A 12023-nucleotide genomic window follows, 5' to 3' on the forward strand; every position below is an offset into this window, starting at 1 on the left:
TGCAGGACCCGGCACTTGGCCTTGTTTTACTTTGTCTTTCCAGGTTTCAATACAGCCAAAGGGGATCTGGTGAGGTCCATTCTCTACCCTAAACCCATGAACTTCAAGCTGTACAGAGATGCCCTCCGGTTCCTGATGTGCCTCATAGCATTTGCAGCCATTGGAATGATCTACACAGTGTGTGTATTTGCACTTAATGGGGTGAGTTACTAAATGCAGGAGAAATGGTCACAGCCAGTTTCAAGAGACTTGAAACTTGAGTGGCTTCATATACATTTATATATAAAAATATGGTCCTTGTCACTTTTATTTTTGCCTTAGTATATGAGGCCATTTTACAATGTAATTGAATTTGTGACAGTACACAAGCTCTCAGACATTCAATTCCAAGGTGCCAAATCCCACTGTTTCCCAATAGTCATTTCTTTTGAGGTCTTAGCAAATCCTGTGCAAGCACTGTATGCCTTATCAGCAGCCTTCTGTACACAGACTGCCTCTGTGTGTTGCCTGCCCTGTGCTTGCTGATACGTGTAATTATCAATGCATGTAATTAGCATAATGCTTTCTAGAGCTCTGAAAATGGGAGATCCCAAGACCTTAGCACTCCGCAAATAGCTTTTACAGAGTTTTTGTGGCACTTTTTGTACATTCGTAGAAAAATCATGAGTGAGTCATGGGTTGAATGGGACACAGACTGATGTGTCATTGTGAAAAGGCAGCTTTCCAAAAACTTCAGTTTAGATCAAAGACCCATCTATCCATTGTCTCTGAGAGTAACTGGTATCAAATGCTTGTGGAAACTGGTTAAGAAGTAGGGCAAGTATAGAACAATACTTCCCTGGTATAGTCTTCTAACTTCTTGAAGAGAAAGATGTAACAGTTCAGTAAGCTGTCTTTTGAATCTAGATCATCTAGCTGTAATAGCCACTGAAAATCTCCCAGAGTGTGGTTTAATATATTTATGAATTAATTTATGGCTTGGACTTGACAGCACCTGTGGCAATGATTCCCACAGATTCATTATGTACTGCGTAAAAATGTTTTTAAAGCTGCTGTCTAAATCACTGAAGGCACTGTAGATTTTTGTTTTAGAGGAGTAGCAAATAGCTGCTTTCTATTTGATGTTTCCTGTACTATTCATGATTTAGAGATCATTGGCCACCCCTTCAGCCACCTTTCTTCCATGTTACAGAGTCCTGAACAGTACAGGTGTAAACTGTACTGAAATTTACTGATGTTACAAAGACTCCCCATTTTCTTCTGCCTTTTTTTTCATATCTTTGTATGGTCATTTGGTGGGGGGGCAGGGGTAGAAGGGAGATAACCTTCACTTAGTTATCAGTCAGCTTAATATCCTTGAGAGCCTTTGGGAAACAACTTTTGCAAAGCCAACTATCCTGTATCAGTTGAGTCACCCGCATCTCCACTGATTTTTGCCAGAGTTCTCCAGGTTTATGGGGTATAAATTCCTTCTGTGAAGACTGTGTTAACTCTTCTCTAATGTGCCATATATATCAAGAGTCAATTAATTCTGTATTATAATTTTAGTCAAGTTTCTCAATGTAGAACTAAGACTTACTGCGTCAGGAAGCAGCAAGGGCCAGCTATTCCCTAGGGGAAGGCAAGCCAGGAGCCGAGGTGACTAGAGCACAGGTAGTGCCTTCACCAACCATGGCACAGTCACTGATACTCAATGGAGTATCTGAACATGGCGGGGAGAGCTGCGTGCTGGTAATGGCCCGTCAATAGTCTTAAGCAAGGCAAAGTGGTAAATAGTCCAGGCAGACCAGTCGGAAGCAGAAGGAGATGAGGGCAAGAGACAAGGCTGCAAAACATGTAAAGATGTCCATCCAGGAGACAGTGCTAGAGGCAGGTACACCTACAACATGGCTCAGACAGGGACTGAAGGCCCAGACCTGAACTTAAATGGAGCTCCTGAACCCATGAGCAGAGGGTATGGGTGGAGGTGAGGCTGGGGCGGGGAATTAGGGCCTGTTAGTGCACCTAGGGTCCTGCCGTACTGGTCTTTAAATCTCTGGAGGGTTCGCTTGAAAGCCTTTTAAGAACAGTTTACTCATTCTCATGCCTCAAGGTCAATGTAAGAAATAGTTGTACACTGTAAACAGTAGATCTGCAATTTTTAAAGCCTGATTGCTTTAGAACTTCTTCAAAAACTTTGAAGAAATCATTTCATGCCTTGATAATTATCTGCCAACGTAAAGTCCAAGTCCTGAGTTGCAAGGTTGATTCTGCAATTCAGCTTTTGAATAATTTTTCTCCTTTGGAATAATCTACAATCAGTTGGCTCAGAAGATTAATTCCCCTCGGGATATCAAAGAAAGTGTGTTTAAGAACATATATTGGTGTCTGCTTTGCAGTTTTTCCTTTTTTTTTTTAACTTCCACCTTGTAATATACATGTAAAATACATGCTGATGTTATCATAGCAGCTGAAACTGTCTTGTCAGACTGGTGTAAGATTCACTTACGTGATATACTAAATCCTTTCTCTTCTGAGAGTGTTTATCTAAAGGTGGTGCCTCATTCTAACATAAAATAGATACAAAATATTATCAAACTGGTGCCTTCTGTGGTCTGAAACAATATCAATGAAGGGAGAATGAGAATATGATGGAAATTCAGCACATCAGGTGCCACATGATTTATGGTCAAAGTCCCAAGCTCAGAAGCAGTAATAATAGAACTCTATGATGGTTTGCAGATGCCTCTGAACTGCAAATTGGCTTTAGTTTGCAGTGTCTCAGTTCTGGGACCCCAATTTGAAATTCATTCAATCCTTTAGCAGCGATATCAACTGCCAAGACTAACACTGCCGACATTCAACATACTGGCAGTCAGTTTTACACCGACTCTAAGCTTCCAAATTAGAGATTGCTTTTAGAAGTGTAACTTTTACTTCCATGTCTCTTCCTGCAGGTAAAAGCAATTTCCTTTCACAACTTCTAGAACATAAGGTCAGAAGAAATCATTAGCTCATGCATTCTGCCCTCCTTTTCAGCACCATCCCATATGTCTCACCTGTCACCCTAACATGGAGTCCAGAGCTATGCCTTTAGGCAGTTGGATGAATGCCCATATAAATGGCAGATTCTTGTGTGCTGTATCATGGGAAACTGGGCTTGACTGAGGGTGCAATAACCTAGCTGGCATGTTTGAACTCATGTACTTTGGAGGAGACTATGAGCTCTACCTGGCAGGTTTGTTGGCATGGAGAATGAAGGAAGACCTGGAGGCTGCTCTTTATAGCTTAAAGCCTTTGGTTAAATCAAAGCAATTAATTTCTTAGGGAGATGGACCATGGGCAGAAACAGCACAGCTTGAAGCACGTGCAGTGGAGGAGAGGAGGGATGAAGAGGGCTACCCTCAAGACAATCCAAGCAGCACTCCTTGCCACCCTTTTGCTGATTACTGCCTTTGGTTTTATGTCAGGAGGAGGCAGGAGAAGTGGTGAAAAAGGCTTTGGATGTTATCACTATTGCTGTCCCCCCAGCTCTGCCAGCTGCCTTGACAACAGGGATCATTTATACCCAGCGGAGGCTGAAGAAAAAGGGCATCTTCTGCATCAGCCCACAGAGGATCAACATGTGTGGACAGCTGAACCTCATCTGCTTTGACAAAGTAACTGCTGTGTGGTGGTTACTCTCTTACTAGTAATGGGAGCCATGTTAGGGGTGGGAGAGTATGGGTTTTGATCAAGCATGTCCATTGTATTTTAGAAACACACTGACCAGTCTTGCATACTTAAGTTTGTGCTGTCTGAACAGACACTGTTGCGAATTCTTGTTTTTCATGGAATCTAGGAATTGGCTGGTAGCACTTTTGCTCTGCACTGTGCTGGCATTTTACGGACAGTAACTTCTTAAAATAAGTCTTGCTTTTTATTCCTCTTGGAGCTTTCATGTAGGACATTAATTTAAATGTACGTTTTAACTCAGACTGGCACCTTAACAGAAGATGGCCTGGATCTTTGGGGCTTGTTGCCTGCTGAAAGAAACTGGTAAGGCTCCTTGACACACCTATGGCATTTAAATTTGGTGGGATAGTGACTGGATTCTCCTCCTAGACATATGAACAAATCTGAAAGACAATTAATGTCAAACAGCAGTTTGAAGTTCCCCCTGTTTAGATTTCCAATATTATTTCTATTGCCTCTGGAAAATGAGTTTGTTGCCTCATCCCACGGGTCCTGCTCCACATGAAAAGATGCAGCCACTGTTACCAGCATTTGGCACAGCATGCCCAGGCAGGGTAGTCTGCAGTAGACATGCTAGGTCAGATCTCAAAGCTGCAGCAGTGCTCCAACCCTTTATGACACGAAGTCACTGTTACCCACGAGATTGCTGCTCTGTTCCTTCAGTGCCCGTTTTTGCCCATTTACATTTCCAGAAATGTGCATGCTCAAGAGTCATTACACAAGCCGCAAGGAAGATATTTTATAATAATCTGCTCCTCTGTCCATCCCAATGGACTCCTTAACTCAGAATACACCTATTCTGAGTGTGTGTATCCCAGCCTTTACAGGTGTGTGAGAAATAGCTCATGGGGGAGGACAAGTCCCCAGAAACGTGCTTGTGGTCTGACCACAGGATAGGACTTTAACAGCCCCCTGACTTAGGATTTTTTTTTTCTGTTAGTCATATGTTGTTTGGTGTTCTGTGATGATAATTTTTATGTTCTCGTTTGCGTTAGCTTCCAGGATATTCTCAGCTTCCCTGCAGACCACAGCCTGCCTTGGGGCCCAGTGTTCAGAGCAATGGCGGTTTGTCATTCACTAATTGTCTGGGAGGGCAAGATCCAAGGAGACCCACTGGATGTGAAAATGTTTGAGGCCACTCACTGGGTAAAGCTGTGCTTTGTTGTTATGCAAATAGTGGTGGAGAGTTTTGGTGTTCTCTCAAAGGAGAAATGTCCCAAGCCCTCCCATGCAAATAGCCAGTTCTCACACAGAAGTAAAACAGCTAAAACCCAGAAGAGATACCACATGCTCAGGCTTTTGGAGAAATGTTCCTTGTTTCTGCCTAGAGCTTTCACCTAGGGGTACTCTGAGTACTTAGCTCATTTGACTGGAAGTGGTGGATATCACGCAAACCCCACTGGGTTATCAACTCTGACTGTGGCTGCTGCCAGGTAACAGGAAGTGCCAGGTGTGACTTATATGCAGATTAAGAATGCTTTTACAGAGCGTGTAACAGACTTCTGTGAGCTTTGAACTGGATACAAGATTTTGACCTTTGTTAGAGCTCTGTAAATGTGGAGATATTTCTACCATCTTCAGGTTTGAAATCCCATGCAGCTACGAAAGCACTGCTTTCAGTTGCTATCCCATTACCTACAAACAGCCATCAGTATTGTTATTTACTCTCTGATCAGTTGTGGGTGGCAGGGGGTGGCGGAAGGTGGTGGGAATGAGCATTTGTGAAAACTAAAAGGCTGCAAATCTGACATGGGTAAGAGGAAGACAGCCCATAATTACCTCGTGGAAGGTATAGCCACAAGCCATTGCTGATGCAAGATAAGAGATTCGGGGGCAGGATTAGCTAGTTACATGGGTGACAACATCCGTACTTAACACCTGTCTGTTTTGTATCTGCAAAATATGTAAAACAGCCAAGTTTCAAGGAATAAACTATCCAGTAATGACAGGACTTAGAGGGTGTTTTTCCCCAGGGGCATCACCTTGCCATCTCAGCCTTAGGCAGACACCCATCACAGTTATAAATTAAACAGGAATAATCCTGTTAAATAATTCCTGTGAAACATGAATAATAGTGTGCCCTTTGACACCGTAAAATATTTTTGTTCCGCACAGTCATGTTGTGATGATTAAAAAACCCAGCTGATTTGTGGAGTACTTCAAGAGCAGAGGATGGTGCTTTCTACATTAATACAAACTCTTATTTATTATTTTCCCATTGGGTCTATGTTATATCTAAAGATCTTTGCATATTTAAGTGGGTTTAGTGAATAAAGGATTTATTGTCAGTGAGAGGACATAATCTATTTGCTGTGCAAGAGTACAGCAGTATCTTAGTGAAGCTGGTGAAGCTCTGGATTTGATTGCCAAGGAGGCAGTGGGTTTTCCATTACTGGAACTTTTCAATGTGAGATCAGACAAAACCCCCTCAGGAATGACTAAGATACCTTGTTTTGAGAGAAGGAAAAGCTCTAAATGATTCCTTGAGGTTCCTTTCAGCTCTACTAGTGCTGTGTTCTGAAAGATTTTTGTCTTTCAATACACAGGTGATAGACGATTCCAGTGGACACCAGATTGAAGGTCAAGGATCCACACATGCCACAGTTGTTAGACCTGGGCCTAAAGCCAGCAGTGTAAGTTATTTGCAGGATTCACATTCATGATCATGTTAAACTGTCAGTGTAAGAGTTATCTGTCAGTAGAGAAACACTTGGTTGTCCTAGTCCAAGACAGCTTTTCCACACTTTGTCTTTCTTGTCCTGCCTGCAGAGAGATTGCCTTGCAGTCTCTGATTAAAAAGAGATGCCTGGGGGAGCTTGCTGCTTATACCAGAAGCAGGGAGATGCTGGATGACAGATTGTCCAGCTCAGGAATTCACCTGTCCTGGTGGCTCGAGACTCAATCCAAACTCAGCTGAGTGGTGAAGATCTCTAAAAGCACTTGCAACTGCAGTGGAGTCTAGTAGCTGATGTCAGAGCGTTACTGGTGACATACACCAAGGGGGGCGCTTTCAGACATCCATTTTCCCTTTGCAGGACCAGTGTAAGACCTAGCAGAGTCTTGTTAAAGAAACAGGACTAGTGAGTTCCTTTCAGTAAATTACATCTAATTAATAGTCTGCTAAAACTGTCAGTGAACTTTTCCTACTGCTTAAGCTAAATATTTCTGTACAAATTTCACCTCCTCTTTATATACCAGTCCTTTCTGTCCCAGTGACAAATCAGCCTGTTATACATGGTTAGATTTTTACTATGGCCCAAAGGACAGACCTAAAATCTTTTGGCCTGAATTTAAAATCCTTGCTGCAGTATCTAATCCACTTGCTTTTCTCCTAGGCCCCAGTGGAAGGAGTTACCATTTTACATCAGTTTCCATTTTCTTCAGCCTTGCAAAGAATGTCTGTCATTGCTCAGGAAATCGGTGGGGAGCAACAGGTCTTCACAAAAGGGGCTCCAGAAATGGTAGCCATGTTATGTAGAGCAGAAACAGGTAACTAACATTTGTAAATGCTCCTAGAAACGTATATGTATAAGTGACTTTTGATGGTGCAATGAAGTGGAAGGTCCAAATGAGATTTCTGGGTCTAAGACTTTATACTTCAGCCTGAAAAGTTACAATCTTTCTGTTGAGCTCCAAGTCTAAGGCTAGGCTCTCATACAACCCTTCTCAGCAAAGGACTGCTAAGAGATAAAAGCAAATACCGACTCTTGTACAAGGTGTACAGTCTCTGCCAGCAAAGACATTTGAAAAAGTATATACACCAAAAAAAGTTTTCTTTTTTTCTCCAAGCCTTGGGAGGGCAGCTAGAAGGGTACAGCTCCTTCATGACACAGTGGAAGAAGGTAAGTCTTTGCAGAATAGCTTAGGATCCTAAGTGCAAAGTGACAGAAGAGGGGCAATGATTTTCTTATTAAGCAAAGTTCAGTTCAGCAGCTTTCCTTGATGTCCTTGGCCTGTTGGTAGATTCTAGGTGTACCTGCCCTCTGGGACAGGAACCTTCCCTGCTCCAAGGCTTCCTTTTATTAGAAAGCAGTCAAATGCTCTGATGAACTGTCTTTTCCTCTTTTGCACAGTTCCATCGAACTTTGAAAGCAAGCTTCTACTCTACACAGCGCAGGGCTTTAGGGTCATTGGACTGGCATGTAAATCTCTACAGGCAGGGAAGCAATCTACTGATCTAACAAGGTAAGCCATAGACTGCTTATCAGCCACATTCAGCCATGGGCTATTGGTGCCTCACATAGTACCAACACCACAACACCCCTGCCAAGAGCAGGACTGTAGTACAGAGTTTTGTTAGATTTAGGCTAGAGAGAATGTGATTTAAATCTGGATATAGGTCTGTCTGAGAATGGGTAGAGGGCAGTTCGCTACACCATGCTTATAGCACATGCCCAGAATCCTTACACATTTCTTAACAGTGGATCGACATAAGAAATATAACTCTAGTACACTCTGAAGTCTAGTACACCCCTCCCTCAGTCTATCATTTCTACCAATCTTCTTGCAGATTTATCCAGGCTTTCAGCTGGGAACAGCTGTAAAACAGGCAATAGCACAGGTGTAAAGAAAAGAGTAAGAGAGAACAGAATTGGAGCTCCCACATGCTGTTTGCTCAGGTCCTACTGTCAGGAGTAGCAGATACATTTACTAAGGTGCGTTTCTTTGTTGTACAGTCCTCAAATGAGAAGGACTAGTGTGCATGAACTTTCCAAATCAGATCACCACAGTTTGGGAATCCTGCAGGAAATTTGGGGTGCTTTTTCATGCTGGCTAAGGATGGTGCATGCATGGAAAACAGTCCAACTTATCCATCAGGCTTCATGTTGGTATGTGGAGCAGGTAGGTCGAAATTGGCTCCTTTTTGATTTGGTAATTAAGCAAACGTGAGCTGGAAGCTCTCTATGTACTGAACTCATTCTTCAGAACAAGGGAAGAAGAGAATAGAAGGACGAAAAATCAGGTGAAGATCCTCTATACACAACCAGCACCACTTCCTGCCAGTGGGAAGTAAGCCCTGCTGGTGTTGAAATAGCACCACAAAAGACAGACAGCGTGGGACTGCTGAAAACTAACAAGTTACTATAATTCTTTTGAGTTAGATGGGATGGTTAACAGTTGTAACTGGCTATCAGCAAATTCAATGCAAAACCAGGCCAAAGGCAAAAAGAATCATTAAATCTGTCTGTCTGTTCTTCACTCTTAGGGAGGAGGTAGAATCTGATCTGACATTCCTGGGTCTGCTGATAATGGAGAATCGATTAAAAAGGGAGACAAAGCCTGTCCTGGAAGAGCTCAGTGCTGCCCGTATCAGGAGTGTTATGGTGACAGGTATCTAAAAAGGGTAGATTATTTATGTGGCCACTGGCCCAGACAGGGAATTCAATGATGTTTGAGTGAACAGTCTGCTGCTTTGTCACCACCACTGGTAGAAAGGCACAGACATTTGTATCTTTCAGACAATTATGGTCCAAGAAGAAGTGTTGTAATAATGACGTGAGCTGAAGCATTCAGGCTTACCTCCCTGACAACTTCACCAGGCTGTGTCAGATACCTAACTGACACAGATCACCACAGATCAGAGCCTTCCTGTTCCTCTGATGCTTTCTAGTGAGTCCATTTGTTCTTCCTGGTAAGGTTATCAGATGACATGCACAAAGACATGTCATGCAAGATCCCCTTTATAGGGCCTCATGAAATCCTGTTGTCATAGATGAGCAGAGATGGAGCGTGACTGCCAGGACAAATCACTGAACCTTATGACATCTGGTAACTCATGCTTACCAGTCCCTATTTATCCCATTTTTTTCTTGAAGGGCTGGTTTGGATTTGGATAGGATAACCCCCAGTTTTTCCATGGTCCAAAGATATTTTTCCAGGAGTCACACAGATCTTGTCTTCTTGGGCTTCAGCCCTTTCAGCACACATTCTACAGCAAAGCCATCTAAGGGCAGTTGAAGAGAATCAGTGATACTAACAGCAACTTAGCAGTGAATCACTTATTGTTTTTTGTCTAAAACACATAATCTAGGAGCATGTTCCCCATTTGGATTTCTTCAAGCTGAAGATGAAAATATTTCACCTCCAGATGAAAATGAAAATATTTCATTTACAGATGAAAATTTGTTTAATTATTGAGACAGACCTCGTCTGCAAAGTTTTGATCTTTATCAAAAACTTTCGTAGGCACGGACACTGAAATCTTACTGATTCTTGCGGATATGTTGGAAAACTAGGAATTGAGGAAAAGGCTAATGTTTTCTCCATAAACAATCCTTCATTGCAGAAATTTTTAGATAATACTCCCCTTGATTTTTCTAGGTGACAACATTCAGACAGCTGTAACCGTTGCCAAAAATGCTGGGATGATTTCTCCAACAGACAGAGTGATTCTTGTGGAAGCAAACAAAATACCTGGATCTTTTTCAGCATCTATAACCTGGAAACCACTGGAAGAAAACAAAACTGAAGATTACGGAAGCCTGGTGAGCATATGAAAAGCAGGTGTTTTGTAGCAGAAAAACAAAGAAAGTTGGAATGCTTTAAATAATGCAGTGGGATTATGCTAATATAACAGAGACCAGTCATTCACCATCATCTGCATGTCAGAATGTTATGTGCTAGGAGTGTTTAAAAAGAAGGGATCTTTGTAAAAATATACTCCCCTAGAGCTTCCTTCGTAGCATATTATCTTGTGAACATGATTTTGCTAACTGCCTAGCTAGGTTTGAGAACAGCTTTGCAGAAACCAAAGAAAGATTTGTCTCTAGCCCTCATGCTTATCTGATGCCAGTTTAAAGCATGTTTCCTTTCACTGCAAGGTAAATTTGGTAGTATAGATGTGGACTTAAAATCTATGGAACTGCACTGCCTTTTTCAAGCAGGTGGAGAGTGAGCACTTCCCCATACCTGCAGAATTAAAACACAGATTAACTGTTGAGAAATTGCATATACACAGTGAAACGTAGGCTACCTATGCTAAGAAATTATATTTCATCAAGCATCTCCACAAAGAAACTGAGACAAAGACCAGTTACTCTCTCCGTGAAGACTATGTCTGAAGGCGCTGACCCTTCTCTAAGAAGTATTAGAGTCAGGCAAATGGTAGGGAATCTCTGCAGGGGCTGTTGAGGGGGTCTTTTCCACCAAAGCTCAGCCCACGCAGCATCTTCACTCTATTTCACTGCAAAAAGGCACGCCTAGCTATGGTGCCCATATGCTCTCTCTAGCCCCTCCCACAGTGCAGCCCACCACATTGGCACTGTTGCATAAATTCTGTCAAATGTGGCAATGCTGAGGGCCAGCTTTTAAGACATATGAAGCGCCTGGTTCACACTGAAATTAATGGCATTATATGCCTAAATACCTTTACAAATCCGGGCAAAGGCAATGGGCCTTGAACCCAGGTCTCCCAGAGTCTTCACAAGTACCCTCCCCATGATATGTCCTTTTCTTTGTCTGTAGTAGTGCTTCTGTAAATGCACATAGTAGCTTTTGAGGGCTTGGGAGCAGCACTCATTCTGTCTTGTTTTATAGGAAGATGACAGTCAGACTGAACGAAGAATCAGGCTGGGGTTGGGATCAGGCCAGTATCACTTTGCCATGAGTGGAAAATCTTACCAAATTGTAGCACAGCAGTTCAGGCACTTACTTCCAAAGGTAAGATCTGGATTATTTAACTGGAGTAGGCTTGCCATTCAGTAGATTGGCATTGTCCTGATATAATTAGCTGAAGAGATCTGTACCAGGACATCTTCTGGGAACAGTTCTAACCCTGAAATACTTATGGGCTGGATAAATCTCTGATATTAATGTATGGGGAAGAATCTGAAAATCCCTGGATTTTTTCTGCACGTGAGAGGAACAGACCTGCCTGTTAGTGCGAGGACATGACTTGAAACATCTGTGCCCATATGCCTGGCCCATGCACTGCACTGATTCTCTTATGTTTTAGAGAACAGGAGAAAACATGATATTCCACAGCATGCAATTCAGCATGACTTGTTTTATGGAAAGGATAGTCTCATGAATTCTCCTCTAGTAAATCCCTGCCTGGTAATCTGTGTTCATGAGGTAACTCAAATGACACACCAGGCCTTCTGTCCTTATTGTGATTGTTATTTTTTCAAAATATTATTTAAGATACATTTTATCTTTGATCATCAGCCTTTCTTGCTTTGGAGTCTAGCGTCAGTTGTTTGGAAGTGTGAATTTTTGGTTGTTTCTATTCCAGATTATTACTGAAATCACTGTGACTCTTCCCTCAAGCGATTAAAAAATCACTTCTTTTTCTCCTTACAGCTCCTGCT

At 42.3% G+C, this 12023-nt stretch overlaps 1 protein-coding gene across 1 annotated transcript in view; it reads left to right on the forward strand.

Annotated features, from left to right (window-relative positions):
- Positions 1–43: 43 nt before the first annotated feature.
- The window catches only part of LOC104073039 (probable cation-transporting ATPase 13A4), a gene marked incomplete at its 5' end in the record, with an annotated part of 22707 nt that continues 10727 nt past the window's right edge, over positions 44–12023 (forward strand). The window contains 11 exons of the mRNA XM_009572689.1: positions 44–201; positions 3450–3638; positions 3956–4017; positions 4710–4860; positions 6261–6347; positions 7050–7203; positions 7788–7899; positions 8921–9045; positions 10036–10199; positions 11251–11398; positions 12016–12023. The exon at positions 12016–12023 is cut by the window's right edge and continues 59 nt beyond it. Coding sequence (XP_009570984.1) covers positions 44–201; positions 3450–3638; positions 3956–4017; positions 4710–4860; positions 6261–6347; positions 7050–7203; positions 7788–7899; positions 8921–9045; positions 10036–10199; positions 11251–11398; positions 12016–12023 — 1358 coding nt within the window. The remainder of the gene's footprint in view (positions 202–3449; positions 3639–3955; positions 4018–4709; positions 4861–6260; positions 6348–7049; positions 7204–7787; positions 7900–8920; positions 9046–10035; positions 10200–11250; positions 11399–12015) is intronic.

This window comes from Fulmarus glacialis, unplaced genomic scaffold, assembly GCF_000690835.1.
Source record: "Fulmarus glacialis isolate BGI_N327 unplaced genomic scaffold, ASM69083v1 scaffold1410, whole genome shotgun sequence".
Classification (NCBI taxonomy): domain Eukaryota; kingdom Metazoa; phylum Chordata; class Aves; order Procellariiformes; family Procellariidae; genus Fulmarus; species Fulmarus glacialis.